General features: G+C 38.9%; 1 protein-coding gene across 2 annotated transcripts in view; it reads right to left on the reverse strand.

The window, feature by feature from the left end:
* The window catches only part of phf2 (PHD finger protein 2), a 37,854-nt gene extending 23,871 nt beyond the window's left edge, over positions 1-13,983 (reverse strand). Inside the window, exons 1-3 of one of the 2 annotated variants that reach the window (XM_088917871.1) lie at positions 13,418-13,983; positions 2,909-2,994; positions 187-301 (exon numbers count right to left, since the gene is read on the reverse strand). In XM_088917871.1, coding sequence (XP_088773997.1) covers positions 187-301; positions 2,909-2,994; positions 13,418-13,515 — 299 coding nt within the window. In that variant the 5' untranslated portion in view covers positions 13,516-13,983. The remainder of the gene's footprint in view (positions 1-186; positions 302-2,908; positions 2,995-13,417) is intronic. The other variant, XM_088917872.1, reaches the window with a different exon arrangement.
* Between the last annotated feature and the right edge of the window lie 2,639 nt (positions 13,984-16,622).

Below are 16,622 nucleotides of genomic sequence, written 5' to 3' on the forward strand. Positions count from 1 at the left end.
TAGCAGAAGCCTACAGGTGCATGACCAGATTTCTAGGATTCAATGATGGAGTCCATTAAAAATAGATGAATAGGCCCCTATTCCAAAGATTATTAAGATATCAGAAAGTATACACACTGTTAGTAAATCAATTTTGTGCAGTTCAAAAGTGCTAAAACAAGGTTTTAAAGGAAAGGTTGTTCTTACCTTGGGAATGTCCTACTTCGAAGCTCCTTTATGAACACTTGACTGCCATTCTGAACTGGCTTGACGTCTGTACTTTGCCCCGTGTCATGTTTGTGCCAGTTCCTTTTCTTTTTCACTGGAATAAATAATACTCTGTTAAATGGCTCAGTGTCCTCTGGGATTGAAATAATTCCCCTATATTGGTGGAAGAGCAGTGAACTTAATTACCCACACTGACAATGCAGCTCTAGACTCTGTCAAGTCAATGATTCTGAAATAGGTTAAACAAACCATCCTACTTCAGGAGCAATTATGAAATCCAATCAGATAATGTGGCCGCACACACCCTTAGCGGGGTGCTGACTATGTAGTCGCAGGCCAAGGAAGTCAGCACCCCTACACAAAGTGAAAATAACCACCTAACCAAGCACAGACCTGGGGGAATCTGGTTCCCATCATTCCTCACCAACGTTCATTACAATCTTAATTTAAATCAAAGCTGCACAAAACAAGAACTGAGCAAACAATATTCCCATAATTACTGCAATACAGTCCTCCCCCCAGATACTTTGATATGAAACTTTTCCGAGTAACAGAAACATGTAAAACTATATTTAGTACATTGAGAATAAACTGAAGGTTTGCCGCATACAACAGAGCTGTATGAAAACCTGCCTCTTTTGTCATGATGCTGATTTTCATGTGATATAATTAGACAGGAATATATTCACAAGTCCTGTCCACAATAATGGTGCCGGCAGCCTTCTAGACTCTCCAGTGCGATATAGAGTCACACCAAAAAAACAGACAGGAATGAAAAAACTGTTCATGCTATTCGACACCTCTGCTTTCTGTTGGAACAGAAATATTTATGATCACCAAAAGGAATCAGGGCAGTTCCCTGTTGTTTATGTTAGAGTACAGGTCATCTTGCCTGTGTTTTACATTGGTTGGCTTATGTACAGTATATAAGATTGGTTGAGAATCCCTGTTTTGTGCTGTAACGCCGACGGAATTTAATTTGACAGTCAGTAGGGGTCCTTAATGAGCGAGTGCTTTTGGTAAAAGTGGTAAAACACAAGCCACCTGAACACAATAAAGCTCTTCTGATAAAGCCCTATCGACAAACATCTATTCCCAACCCATTTTCCTTAACTTTGTGAATGGTGGAGTTCATCCTTCACAGGACAGTTCACAGAATTTTGTCATGGTTACCTGTAGCAATTCTTCCCCAAATGGTGAGCCCCAGAGCAGTGGTGTGAATGAACAGGTATGCCACTGATGTGTGTAAATGCCACATTTGACAATGAAATCAACCTTTAATTTATTAACATCAGAACAATATCACATTCTCGCCTATTGTTGTCAATTTTTCTACTCAGGAAAAACTATGACCACCAAGACCAACTCAGATTATTAATCAAGCATGAAGATTTCTCTTAAATGGCTATTAGTCTGAAGAGCTAGTGTTGACACTTCAGCTAAGAATGGGTCTCAGGTTTGGTAAACACATTGGTATACAGTATTATTAAACTAAATGTTAAAAAGCAAATACACACAGCTTTTAAAGAAGCTGTTTACAACAGTTTAGTTGAATTTGTATCATTGATAATGCTGCTTTTACTATTACCTGATGATTTTAGACATGAATACAGCAAACTGATCCATTACTCTTACAACATCTGATGCAAAGCTTACCTTTAAGAAATGTACATTCTGAAAAACTCTCATGCGACAACACACATCATAATAATATAAATAATTATACATTTTATAGATATACAACAGAACAGTTCTGTTACTGAAGTACACCTAGCTGAAGGCTAGAGATACACCAGTCACTGTTATTTGAAATCCCTTATAGTCATGCATTTTATACATTTCTTTAAAGCCATAACTCAGTTGCTAATGAATATATCTTGAGGCTGACCAATCGGTAAGAAATGAATAAGAGCCCAAAACTTTGCTTTGACCACAAGGACAGGCTTTCACCTAGAGATTGAAAAAACATTTCCCATCTTCCCTCCATCCTCCCTTTCCAGCTGTTCCTTGTACAAACACAAATTTTCCAACCAGCCCTTGCTTAAATAACCAGTTTAACAAGGCCTCTGTGCCTGTCTGGCATGTTTTCTTAAGTTAAGTGTCAACTGCCTGCTTGAGTCTTTTGTTTCCTGCTAAAATTGGAGTGGGTTATTTTGAGACTCACGTCAGTTCACAACAAGCTTTTATTTTAATTTACAAGCTGCACCACTCCATTGCAATAGCTAATAACTGTCCGTTTTTTTATAATTTTACAATGCTGGGGCATCCTGATTTTTTTTTTACTTGTTTCCTTTAACAGCAGATCTACATGAGCATTCAAAACTCCTGTAAAGTTATATTGCGATCTCAGACACCCACATTATGCACAGAAAGAGCAGGTTCTGATCATTTTTCTTCTCAGCTCCAAGTGAGACCTGAGGTGTTAAACAATGAACAATGATGCTAATTTCCTATGCCAACGGGAATCTGAAACATGAGACCAATGTCACTGACCAGAGGTGAAACCAACCACTAGTGATATTCGTGGTTCAGGAGGCTGAAAGATTACTTTCTCTCCTGTTATTTTAAGCTGAATGTCAATCAAGTGAAATGGGGACAGCAAAGATATAACAAAATCACAATACCAGTTCAGCACACCCTACTTAAGTAAAATTCAACATATTCCACATTTTAAACATTTTGAACCAGATACTCTACTTACAAGTGGATTTGCCATGGGTTTTCTCACAGTTTGGACAGTGATAGATGTCAATGTCTGGTGCTTCGTCTTCTTCCACATCAACGCAGCTGTGAAAAAGGTCAACATAGAGATATGTAAGATTTAAGAAACTCTCTACCGTCATGGTACATGGATTGGAATGGTAACTCAAAAAAAAAGGTTTTCTCTTCAGAATCCTCAGCAAATGTAAAAGATGAACACCCAGCACCTGTGGGCAGCCAGCTGAAGTTTCCCCTCAGCACTGTTACTTCAGGGTAGCATTCTGTATGACAGTAAAGTATACTCTTTAAAAAAAAAACACTTATTTTTAATATTCCAATTCGGCTCACAGCTACGGACCCAGTAACCGCACACAGGGAAGGAAGAGAAAGCGCAGGCAAACTCCTTCTCCTGCCCACCACACAAGCCACTTGTCTCTCCACACGTCACAAGAATCACCGCCCTGTACTGGACTTTCAGCGCTGGTCGGAAAAGAGGCAGGTCCCTTACCATCACTACTGAATGACTACAAGCACCTGGGAGACCGCAGGGGTGACAGAGCTGAAGGGCACTCCTGGTCACAGTTGGCTAGTAACACGGACCATATTCATACCCACAATCATAGAACTCAACATATGCTCAGCTGAGTACCTTTTCCAATTGAGGTTAAGGTTAGAAGATACGGAATATTCTAAGGTAAGAGTATTTTACATAACTAATATAGTTTAGTAGTTTTTTAGTTTTGATTCTTTACATAGAAAACATGTCAATAACAACAGCAAAAAAAAAAGTCACACAAACAGCTGTAAAAGCCTCTGATCTGATTGTGTCTCCATCGTCCCTTGTTAAAATATGCAACCACAGCAGCACCAGGTTCATTGACAGACTGCCAGGTGCTCTCGACACCACCTGCCTTTCACACAAAGATGCATGCTGCCACGGCAACATCCCCTGTCATCGCGAGCTACGCTCTGCGCAGGAAGTATCAGGGTTAGACGCTTTCTCTCATTCAGGAACCCAAGTCGCAGGCTAGCCACAACAATGAGCCTCAAGGAACAGCAAGATAACAAATCCAATTACACTTTCTAAATGCCCCTCAAACCCATCACGCTGATGTGAACAAATGTCACAAAAAGTAAGTGGCCACAGAAGCTTAAAAATGACTGTTTTCGAAAACTGAAAAACATAAAGTAGCAGAGAGAATCACGCAATGTGAAACTGAGAGCCCCCACCTCGTTTTTTTTGCTCTGAAAAATGATCACACAGAGCCTCTCTGTATATCAAAGCAGTAGTATGAGGATATTATGAAGGTGGCCCTTTCTGTCAGTTATCTGATTGGAGACCCGTGTTCTCTATTGCCTTTATCTCTGCATACCAGTTGAATGTTGCAATATGATGTCTTTGAGAGTGGCCCATTATTCACACACAGATAACCAATAATATGGTGAACTGTCCTGATTCAAATCAAAATTGGCTGGATTATCTTCACTCTTGAACCCACAAGTAAACCTGCTACCAAAACCCATGTTCTGCCATTCAGAGCATTTTCCTGAACAAAGATTGTAAGTCGCAAAAGAGAGACATACAGAAACTGGGTGTTTCCGGAAATTCAAAGTTCACTCCAGGGCAGTCTTACTGTCCTTTGTGTGCTGTGAATAAATATCCTGAATTAAGTCTAATTGGGCTGTGGGTGGTACAAAATGTTAGTGGTAGCCAAAAGCTCAAACATGCCTTTGCTGTATACTGTACATGCAGAAAAAGAAGCCTCACTTAAATATATTGCCAAAACCTCATCTCATCTGGCACCATTTGTATACTCAAACACTTTTAAAAATTTCCAAAAAGACTGTCTTTCTTCCTGTTGCATCACCCATTACAGTCAGAGCTACTTATTCTTGGTTTTCTGAAGGCCAGTGCAACGTTTCAGTCAATCTTATACAAATGAGATTTGGATCTCCCAGATACAAAAGATCCACAACACAACTCAAGCTCTCTATGAAAGTAACATCCCTGGACACAGAGAATACGGCCTTCCTGACTTTCTGTAGGTCCACACTTATTGCTCTCAAGTCTCTCAAGTCAGATCCACTTGTCCAGATGAGGGACACAGCTTTTGACATACATATGCATCAAAAAAGAAAGATTTTCACAAAATCACTAAGCAAAGAGATTGACGTCATGAGATAGAAAGTACAAGTCATTGCCTGAAGTGTTCAGTAAATTGTGCTACCTATATGGCTGTGACACATTTCACTTTAAAAAAAAGCTTTTAAAAGAAATGAATGCTGAAATGTAAAAGAATATGTGCCTGTTTCCCACTTTTCCTTGACCGTTGTGATGCTCAAGCATTGGATAATTCTGCTTCAGTGAAATAAAAAAGTCTCAGCATACTCCTTAATGTAATGCAAAAGTATTAAAGGCATTAAACACTATAACTGTTTACCTAGCTTGGGTGTCTATAATGTTAAATTATTGTAATACGCTCCTTTTGTCCAGGAGTAATTCCATACTGGTAATTTGTTTCACAGTTCATTAGTTACTCAGAATGCAAGTCACCTAGGTAAGACATCCATGAAATAAAGTAATAATAACAATTATGTCAGTGTGATGTACTTGTCTCACACCCCATCTGTCTTGAGAAGACAGATCAAAGGCAATGCAATACCGGGCTTCTCCAGAGCTCCAGCGTGGCACATTCAGAGGAGAGGGTGAGACCTACATTGTCTGAAGTTCAGCTTCGGTCCTGGGTCATGTCACTTGCCAACTATGACTGGAATTCCCTAAGGGGCAAGCTAGGTATTGGTCAGTCGTGGTCTTCCCAGCTTTCAGCAAAACAGCAACTCCTGTGACTTACTGAGCGCCTGCAAGTTTGCGGTGAGGTCAGTGACAGACTCATCACTCCTCCAATCAGGGTTAACTCTGTGTGAAGCACTATGGAATTCACAACGTGTCAGTTGAAAGACTCCTTATTTCTCCCTTTGAGTACAGGTGTTGTAACCACAACTGGTGATTGCTAATCAGGTCTATATACAATGAAGCAAACAACTGGAGTCTCCACTTTTATTTTAAAATGTTAATGAATTCTAATGCCACACAATTTAAAATAGCCTTTACTAAACATTTTTGATTGCCAAAATGGTATTTTCCTTGAATTCTGAGAATTCAGATTCTCACTGAGCCACTAGTTTGCATTGTATCTAAAAACAACTCCTTAGCTGAGCAATTGCTATTTTTAGAGCCTTATTCATAGTTAGGAGAATGTAAAACTTGAAACACATTGTTGTTTTACTCCTGCTGGTGCAAAGATGTAGTCTTACAAAACCGTGAAAGACCTGATCACAAAGATCTCCATTTGCTTTCATTATCTTATTCTTTGAACTGAAAAACGCAGTTTTGCTGACTTTTAACTAACAAGGACACTCAATTTGCCAAACCTACGTTAGCAATAGGGAGTCTGGGCTTAGCGACAATTGGAATCTAGGAAACCTCTGGTAAGCATTCAGGCACAGGGTAAGATTCTACTAACATTACCTACAAAGTCAACACCATTCAGCACTGGTCTCTAACAAATCTTACCAGTGGTGGAAGGTCCTTTCAAAAGCATTCTGCAGTTCCTGCATGGAATGATCAAAAATACTTTAAAGGTTTAAAGAAGGACAGAACTTTTTATTTACAGCTTTTAAGCAAAGGCAATCACACTCACGCCTACTGAGAGAAGTTCTCAACTTGTGGTGACTTAAAACCAATAGAAAGAATACAGCTATTGGTCTATTGCCAGCTTATATTTAATCTTTTAAGATAAAAGAGGCTTAATATTCCAACTGCAATGCATTCACAAAATCCTGTCTGTGATAAACTTAATTTAGGGCTCACAAGGCAACGACTGAGACAAGCTGCAAGCTCACTGGTTGACAGCAATGCCTGATGATGACATAAGCAGTTCATTGGGCACAGAGGTAATGCTATTTCCATTTTAAAAAGTCAGCAAACTATTTTTTGATTGTTTAAGAACTATTTTCCTTGGAATAACAAATATCTAAGCTCAAGTCATACAATTTGGTCAAAAATGGGAGGAATAAGAATCTGTATAAACAGCCAAAAATGTCCAGAAAGTCATGATTTAAATTAATGCAAGAACAGCAAAACTATGACCAGGACCAGGACCTGCTTCAGTTTTTTTCTGCTAGAGACTCTGCCTGCAGAGTGAGATGTTCTTCTGCAACAATCAGCAGACGAGTGCAGAGAAACTAGCTCTCTGAGGGCCTGTCTACATCCTGAGAGTCACCACAACAACCCAGGAGGATCTTCCCCTCTGCCTACATAGTTATTTTCACAGCATGTGAAAATCCACAAAGTAATCTTGCTCACAATGTGCGTGCTTGGGGGACACTCGGGGACAGGAAGTTGCCATCTTCTACGGGCCAGCAGGTATGTGAGATGGAGTGTTTTATTCATGTTTGAAATGTTGCATTATCCAGGTGGGGCTGCACACTGGTGGTGATGGAGGGGATCCCCATTACCTGCAAAGTGCTTTGAGTGGAGTGTTCAGAAAAGCACTATATAAGTGTAAGAAATTGTTATTATTAAAGTGCCCCTAAAGGTTAAACGTAAAACTATACCTGTCTCCAAAACTACTTCACTGATGATTAATTCCAATCAGACTTTAAATGGTCTGAAAGAAATGTAAGGAATTTGTGGGTATCATATTGTTTCCCAACACTATGGCAATGAAGAATGGAAATAATTGTTTACAATCTCAACACGTATGGCAGTATTAAATTGGTAGCTCTCAGAGTGTACTGGCACTGACCAGGCCAGAATAGTGTAAGGCAGGGGTGTCCTACTCCATTCCTGGAGAGCCCAAAATCTAGCTTTTATACATAATCAATATCATCAATTTCTAAAGAAAATGAACACTTTAGTTGTGATCAAGCAGGTCTGTTGTTAAATGAAATCACTGACATATCATCTGGAACAAAAATCTCAATACTTTTCATCCCTCAAAAACCATGACTACTTTTGTTTTCTCACTTCTCACTTTTACTTCAAAGAAATACTAGATATAAAACTAACAATGGTCAATAAACAATATTTTGTATTGTGTTTATTCATGCCAGCATTTTCCTTCGATTATCTAAACTTCAGTAGAAACCATTTCTCTGTTGAGATGGAAGCTGACAGCTGCAAAATAATTTTACCATGTCCATACGTGAGTCTTTAAATCTCACACAGCTTGCCACACAGATCCTCCAGATATGCAAAACAACTATCTAAAATGTATATTTAGTAAAACTAGAGAACAACCAAACTATGACCATACAGCACGGTTTTGCACGAATGAACAAACAAGACCTATGGTTGTGATAAGGCTAAACAAAAACAAGATGCACGCTTGAGCGAAAATGACAAACAAGACAAAGAAGGTGGAACTAACCTAAATAATAACCAAAAGGGAGCTGAATTCAATCCATTTTCAATCCCTGCAGGCTGAGATGACATAAATGAGAACAGGCAAGTGTTAGGATAAACTCCTCTATCACACATCAACACATGTAGGATGAGCATCAAAAGGACAAACTGAAAAGCCATGCTTGTTATTTTTCCATTTTGCTGGTATTTAGATCCTACTACAAGTTAAGTTCTAAAACAACTTATTTACAGAAGTGGTGTGCACCAAAAACTGTCTATGCAAACCAAAGGTGAGGTCGCAGCTTTCACATTGCAATTAAGAAAAACAACGAGGAAAGGAAGAAAACCTTTAATAACTGATAGATTTTATTGATGGCATATCACGTCCTGTTACTAATAGCATTCCTCCTAAACAAGATTCACTTTGAACTCTCTTGGCAAAAACCAAGCAACACAATCTGACCAGACAGTATAACTGACATACAGTAGATTTGGAAGTTTAAAGTAGACAGCACAAAGTAGAGTCACATTGATACTGCAGGGGGATGTAAAAAACGGTAGAAAAACAACAGTGTAATGTACTAAAGTAAAAGATTAAGGTGAATGTTTTCAAACATTGTGAGATATTTAATTTCTCATCTTCGGGTGCTGTATCAGGAAAAAGTTCTTGCACCAACTACAACCACGGGACTGAACTTTAAGTAGAATGGTGGAAACAACATTAAAAAGTAAAGGTCATTTAAAAACTGACTCAGAGTGCAGCTGACATCCAAAAGACGGCTGAAAAAAACAAATCTTGTTTTCGGAAATCTATAACTACCTCCTCAGGCCTCGTCATTCTACCACTATTATTCATTCTGCAAAAGCTTAAAAGGGTATCAGGTTAAATCACAGTAAAACAGAAAGTATTAAAGACAAGATCTTTGGTTTATGAGGTACACTCTAAGCAAATGTCCTGAATCACATCTAAAATAGAAAACATCATTCTATAGGGCCAAACACCTCAGTTTCAAAGAAAATGAATTTCCCATTGCAGGCTAGCACCTAATTAGGCACAAGTCAGAGCCCTAGCTGACATGATTTCATTCTGGTTTTATTAAATCCCCGTCAAGAATTACTGGTTGTTAAAATATGTGATACATGTTTAACAGCACAGATATTCTCAATTAAGAACAGATAAAGCATGAAGCATTTACAGGTTGCAGATAGAGGAGAAGATATACAGGAAGTTCTGTTTTTAAATTCAAGAAGGGTACTTTGGATACAAGAGGCATGCAGCTACTGTACCTACTATGTACACCAACTACTACTGTATATAACATCTGTCTAGACTGAGTTTGACTCAATCAGCTCATTAATTAGTTAATTAATTGATAAATAGCTGTGCTGTATCATTAAATGGCTGGTTGTAGCAAAGCCATACACAGGACCTGAGGAAGTATGAAATCCAGGAATTTGGCATGCCTGACCTGTGCGGGTTTCTAAGAAGGGATTTCCCCTTTTGGATTATTTCAGACTTCAAAGAACATGTCAGAGATCGGGTTATCCTGAACAGTATCTCATGAGTTGAATAAATAATGAAATGCATCACCGTTTGTCCTTGTTATGACATTCAAATACCACAATTCCTGTAATTATACTGTTTTATGCTATTCTGTCAATTATGCCACTGCAGTGACACATATTTCAAGATGTGACTAATCTATCTGCTATTTTGCTGCTTTTCTTTGGAATTTAACTGCACTTCCTGTCACTTTTTTTTCCCACTGGATACATATGAATGGGAGAATTTTATGCCAGAAGAATATTTTAAAGCCATGCGTTCAAAACAGAAAAATTGTAGGGGGGGGAAAAAAAAAGATAGTTTCCTTCTATCTCATCTGACATTTACCTCATTGAGCTCAGACGTGACGCAGCTGCTGGCACGACTTCATTGGACAGGGAAAACCGGCCGCACAGACTGACACCCTCATGGAAGTGCTCTCTAATGAGCACGAGGAAAACGATCCAAATGACAAATGGAAGGAACACCAACTCAAAACTGACAATGTTAGTACAAGAAGAACAATACTGCAAGCCATAACAGTCCCACCCACCTTAGCAAGCTTACTAACTCACACTGTGACTGCAGCAGCGAGAATATGCGAAGGTTGAGATACAGAACTGCGGAAGGAGGGATTCCCGGACACTCTAAATAAGGGCATTGACAACAGCAGCACAGGAACGTCTGAAATGTGGAAAGCGCACTGTAGAAACTATTAAAGGCGTTGCAGTCCAGAAAAGTTGTGTTCTGAATTCCTCTACTACTCTTGCTATGGACGACCAAAAGACTTACAAGGAATTTTCAACCTTTTGAAAGGGCAAACTGTAAAATACTCCATTTCGCTGCACCTGCAGCTAGAAAGGCTGTGCCGGGCCTGTCTCTTTCGACTGCAAGGGTTATTTTATTATAATGGAGAATGTTCTCCCACTGGGTTCTGGGTACAATCATGGCTAGACAGAAGTCCAGTCAGCATGATCTGCCATACACACTCAATACCGGAGCCTGAAAGAGGGATTGTAATGATTATATCAGGGTTCTGCTATTTACAATCAGTAAATACTTTATATTGGTTACTCAGCTCCAGCCACTTGGTAAGTTAAACAGTCACATAGATTTTGGCTGTTATAAAAAAAAATATTCAGAGTTAAAATGCAGACACATGCCCACCAGGCCCTTGGGCATCAGCAGAAGACAGGGGAATCAGGACAGCAGTGTGGTGGAATGGTTAGGGCCCTAGACTCCGGGACATGGGAGCAAGGCCTCAGGTCCTACGTAGGACACTATCCTTGTACCGTCGAGCACTGTGCAGAGCTGCAGCTCCCTTCAAAGCAAAGCTGACCTTTTCCCCCGAGCTAAAACACAAAACCAGATTTTTCATTTCTGGCCCGACAGAAGGTAGAGAGAAAATTATTTTGGACCGTACAGTATATGACTTTCTGCAATAACGCTGCAGCAGCAAGAGGTGTTCATATCTTCCATCACTGAACAAATAAATATCTCAAACCTTACACCTGCACACAGACCTAAAACTCCCTCCCTGCCATGTTTTCTATGATTCATACTGTAGTGTGAATTACACACAGCGAAGCATCCTGGAGTAGCAGGGAGTGCTCGGCACTTATCTGTATTTGATCTGATTGGAAGTTAATTAGATCAGAGTTTTCACATAGTTACAGTACCAGAACTACAGGTCAGGCAGTTAAATACAAATCGGATTTTTTAAGTTTTAAAAGCTGCGCTTTCCCCCCCCCCACCACCACAGACGTTTTGACTTGCTTGACGATTCCATAGACTCCCGTGGAAGCAGCATGAAGAAATTCTTTAAAAATACTACGGATACAAGTTTTATCTTTTTACAACAGACTAAGCTCTTACTTTCTTTTGTAGCAGGTACATGCTATTGCTTAGGGTTTTTCGCAACGACGCAGTTTAGATACAATGTCACACGTCAGGTAACAAAGCAACAAAACAACTTCACAGTGATTTTCCAAAGTTGTATCAAGTTCTCAAAACACGTGAAAGTAACTTAATAAGTTTGTTCTAAGCTGCTTTAAAAAACAGTGCAGTCGACTACGGTTCAGAGTAAGTTATCTGAATCACTGTAAGCATTCACTTTATTAAGATACATCGAAATGTACATTTTACACAAATGTATCCTTTTATGAGAAAATAAGCATATATATATATATTATAACAAGGCCTGAACAGTTCTTGGCATTCGATATTGGAAACTGAACTTCCCCTTATATAAGATATCAATCCAGAAACTGCCATCACAAAACATCATAACCCCACGCCTTGTGCGGGTCAGACAGCACAGTTTTGTGAAAATGATTTCGTTCACGGCTCCCCGCTACACTGTGTCGACAGCCACGACACAATGGAAGGTGCGCGGTTACTCAGTTACTCGACAAATCATACCGATATCGTCCAGAAATGCCAACATGAACAAGCACTTCTTACTGCTTTCTTTAGATAAGAACAATAAGAAACGGCGTGTTCAAAACTCTTAACATCTTCCAAAAAAAAAAACAACAACACCGACGATGTGTACAGACAACGCAGAGACACGCAGTTAAAATCATGCCTAACGCGTTCCGAGTTTGCAGCATTTACGAAAAACAAGATCAATAATAGCGGAAAAAAATAAAACACGATTAACGCATTCTATAAATATTAATTTACACCTGAATCGATCTTTTTTTTTCCCAACTACAATCTTACTGTAGAGTCGTATTAGCAAAGGGTTAATCATAAACGCGCGTAAATATCACGGAGTCAGTGAACTGGAACAGAATAAGACAGTGCTTCCTTCACTTTTATGACTTGTATCCAAACGAATTTAATATTACTAAAGTCTCCTATCCGAAACGCAATATAGACACGAGATTTATAGACACGGATTTGAGAATACAAATACGTTTCAATGCATTGTTATCGTACAGTTCACATTAGAAAAAGTACAGAAACGAAAGGACAGATTCTCAATTTTCACAACCTATATGTGGCGGAAACTGCGTTTTCTGCGACGTCTAGCACTCTTATTTTTTAACAGCTGAAAATCACTTACTTTCACTAACAAAGGCAAAGAAAAACATGTACGAGCTCAATTGCTGCGTGTTATTTACAGAAACGTAAATGCATGCAGAAAAAACTGCGTATAACACTTTATTTTTAAAAAATAGTGAGCTCCCTCAAAATTAAGGCTGTGCTTATCGTTACCCACTATACTAACAGCCTACAATACGTCAACGAATAAATGTTAAGAAGGGGCTTGAGGTCTGACAAAACGAAAATCTAAAATACATAAACATTACAGTAACTAAAAATATTATAACGAACGCAAATAGTGGCTGAAAAACTACCCTGTTGTCAAAATGTTTTTGTGCTATTCACAAAAAAAATGTCACAACCTAAATATAACTCCGCCTTCTTCTTCAACGGCCTCGCTCTTTTGGCCAGCAGAAATTTAATGCACAACCATCCGCAAAGACAAAAACAGATTTCGAAAGACTGTGCAAAAGAAGGAAAAGGAAAATCAATACGTTCTAGGTTTTTACCTGCCGTGAAACCAGTCCTTACAGGCATCGCATTCGATCATAAATCGGGTTACGTCGTAAGGTAATCTACAGATGCAATAGACTGGTACCGTCGCCATGTTAGATCAATTCACAACAACGCTGGAGAGAGCAGGGCTGCAGATATCCCTGCTGCAACCAAATTGCACTCCGAAATCCCTCAAAATAGCTTGCCGTTTCAGTGCTGTTCAGAAGACATGGACATGAAGCGACACCCCAAAAAATCCCCCGAACGATTCCGGTTGCATTTGAATTGCACTCCTAAAAAAAATGCTAAACTAATAATGTTTCCTGAAGTGTATTACTGTATGCATGCCCCCTGGTGACAGTACAGTATTGAGACTTTCATAAACCGTAAGAAAATGTATCCTTTCATTGTAATATTGTTACGTCAGCTTGTAAGACGGTATAATCTTCAAATCAGATGAATGATTCTCAGAAATAATAGATGATTCAAATTGATCCCAAGGTATTCTCTATCGTATTTTACGGAATACTCCGCCAGCATATTTCTGCTTTGTTTGCCTTTTAATTCTGTCGGTAGAAAAAAAGTATTACAGCGCGAATCATGTACATGCGTTCATCTCGGAGACGTTTACAGTGAATTCCGTGGCTACACGTCAGATGCGCCCTACGCTACAAATCCTAAATCTCTAAATTACAAATGAGTAACAGTGTGGGGGTTAAATATACCTGAATTATCTCGAAATATTTTAAGACATATGTACACGTGTGTTAACTTTCCTCGAAATACTAAACTGAGTCAAATATCACCTTTGAATTCTGTGATTTTTTTCCTCTGTCTGAATATGAGTATAATCCTACAGTGTACTATGAAATTACAGAACCACAAAAATAGTTTAAAAATATTTCTAGCCGTGTATTGATCACAGTAAAGCCAACTTGAAGGCGCTTCATATTAAGTGAAAACAAAATATTGCTGTTTTCTCCAGGAGGTTGATATTTATGTAACATTATTTTTCTAAATACACAATATTTCAGCTCAATGAGAACAGTTGTTTATAAATTAATACTAAGTGCGCTGAAAAGTTTTTCTTGTTCTACTGTTTGTTTTCCACTTAGTGCGGAAAATAGTGTGGACAGATGTTAAGATATAAGGTTTAAACAAAAAGGAAGATTGAATATTTATTAATCAAAGTACTGAAAAAAACTACTCCTTTTAAAAACAGACCTCTGGAAGCGTCTCCGTCTCGTTACTGTGGAGTCAACCCCAGCCAGTCAACGTTAAAAGTGACATTACTAATAAAAAGTTATAAAAAAACAGAAAAGGTCCTGTTGTAGCCTCCCCCAACCTTTTCGTTCAGAAATCACCTGCTTCTCAAGTACCCCGAGGTGACAGAAATGAATGCAACAACGATTACATTATAAAGGAGTCAAACATCTGCAATAACCCCAGTCCCAGTCTCGTTTTAAAAGGTGCAACGTGTTTCAGCCACTCTAACGCTCCCACCATTACAAAACACGAAAGCCATTGGCAAGCACTTTTCTGAACGGAATGACAGTTGAAGGATTTTTCTGGGAGGTTCATACTCCGTTGCTGTTAAATAAAAACAACGTAAACAGATAAATCCCCTTTCTTACAAACAGCCCGAGTACATACGTGCAAAGCAGAATAACTACATGGAAAAAAAAGAGAGCAATAACCAGTCAACCCGGCTCAAGAATGCAAGCTTCTTCCACCAGGGAACCTAGGAGCTACTTAAAATACATAACGTGCCCTCGGTTTAACAACTTTCAAATTGCGAAAGCTTCAGCAGAATAGACATCGTCATTGCTCGTTCAGAAAAAAAGAATGACCAATGAACAAACTTAAGTACAGCTTACACCTGAAAGAAAAATGACAATTATCTTCTCATTGCAAAATAAAAGTACACCTGTAGCTCGGATTAAAATGTACACATGTATTACTTTTATTGAACTATTGAAATGACTGCTTGACAGAGAAAGCTGGTTGGAACTTCCTCTGAGAAAGCTCATCTTAGTTTTGATCTTTCACACCGCAAACAGGAACATTGGGTATATTTTTCTAGAATTGCCCGTCAGAATATGCCTTTAAAATTTTAAATGCTCAAAACAAAATCAGAACTGCATCGAGGTGTATACTGTTCCCCATGCTGTTACCTGAAAATGGTTCTAAAAAGAATCTATTTTTGTATTTCTAACGCTGTTTTAACTTATTTGCGATACACGGAGTCTTTCCAGATTTCCCATGCCTTTCTCCACTGGAAACTGTAGAGAGCAGTATAACAGAAGGAAGAAAAAAACTCACAACAGTTTAAACAAAGGCTTTTATTCATCCAGAATCAGAATGCTGCGAAGATAGTTGCTTTTTTGCTCATAATGTCTAGTTACAAATAAAATTAGTGATCGTGAATAAAGAACTTACTGTTAACTTCAACTATCTGGTACATGGAGGCAAACCGTATACACGCCTGCAGTATAATATTTCTGATTACCTAGAGGGTTACAGCCGGTAATAGAAGCACTCATTTTAGTAAAGAGGGGTTAAAGGTCAATGGTTCTTTTTCCAATTGGACCAGTGAATGTCAAAACTGATCTAGCCACTCCTTTATCCTTAAAGAGGGTTACGGTGAGCCAGAGCCTTACCTGGCTGGTACAGGTACACCTTGGACAGAATGCCAGTCCAGTGCACTCAAGCTTGGTATGGGGGGGGGTCTAGGAATACCAGTTCTTTAGACTGTGGAGGCAAACCGAAGGGCCTGAATAAAGTCAGCTCTTGCTCCCCACAGAGAGAGCCAGATCTCAGCCCAGGAACCCGGAGCTGTGAAGCGAGCGTGTTTGCCCCCATGTCAAAATCAAGAACATTTTTGTTAACTTCTGAAAAGCAAACATAACCTATTAAATTTACCTGAGTCTTGCATAGTGGTTTCGGAATATGCATGGATACACAGAATACACTGCAACACAATGATCTACTGTCTGAACTGAACTATTAAAAGCACAGTATACAAATTCTTGGATTTGTATGCTTTAAAACAGCATCTGAAAGCTGCAGATGGCTAACTTGGTGTTGTATACAGTAACTTACAACTTACAGGTACAAGAGTGCTAACTGTGGTTAGAACACTGTAGTTCTATAATTAACATTGATCTTAGGTTACCCCTTTTAAACTTTTGCTCATATTATACATCAAAGACATTTAAG

This window comes from Atractosteus spatula, chromosome 5 (assembly GCF_055471065.1).
Source record: "Atractosteus spatula isolate fAtrSpa1 chromosome 5, fAtrSpa1.hap1, whole genome shotgun sequence".
NCBI lineage: Eukaryota > Metazoa > Chordata > Actinopteri > Semionotiformes > Lepisosteidae > Atractosteus > Atractosteus spatula.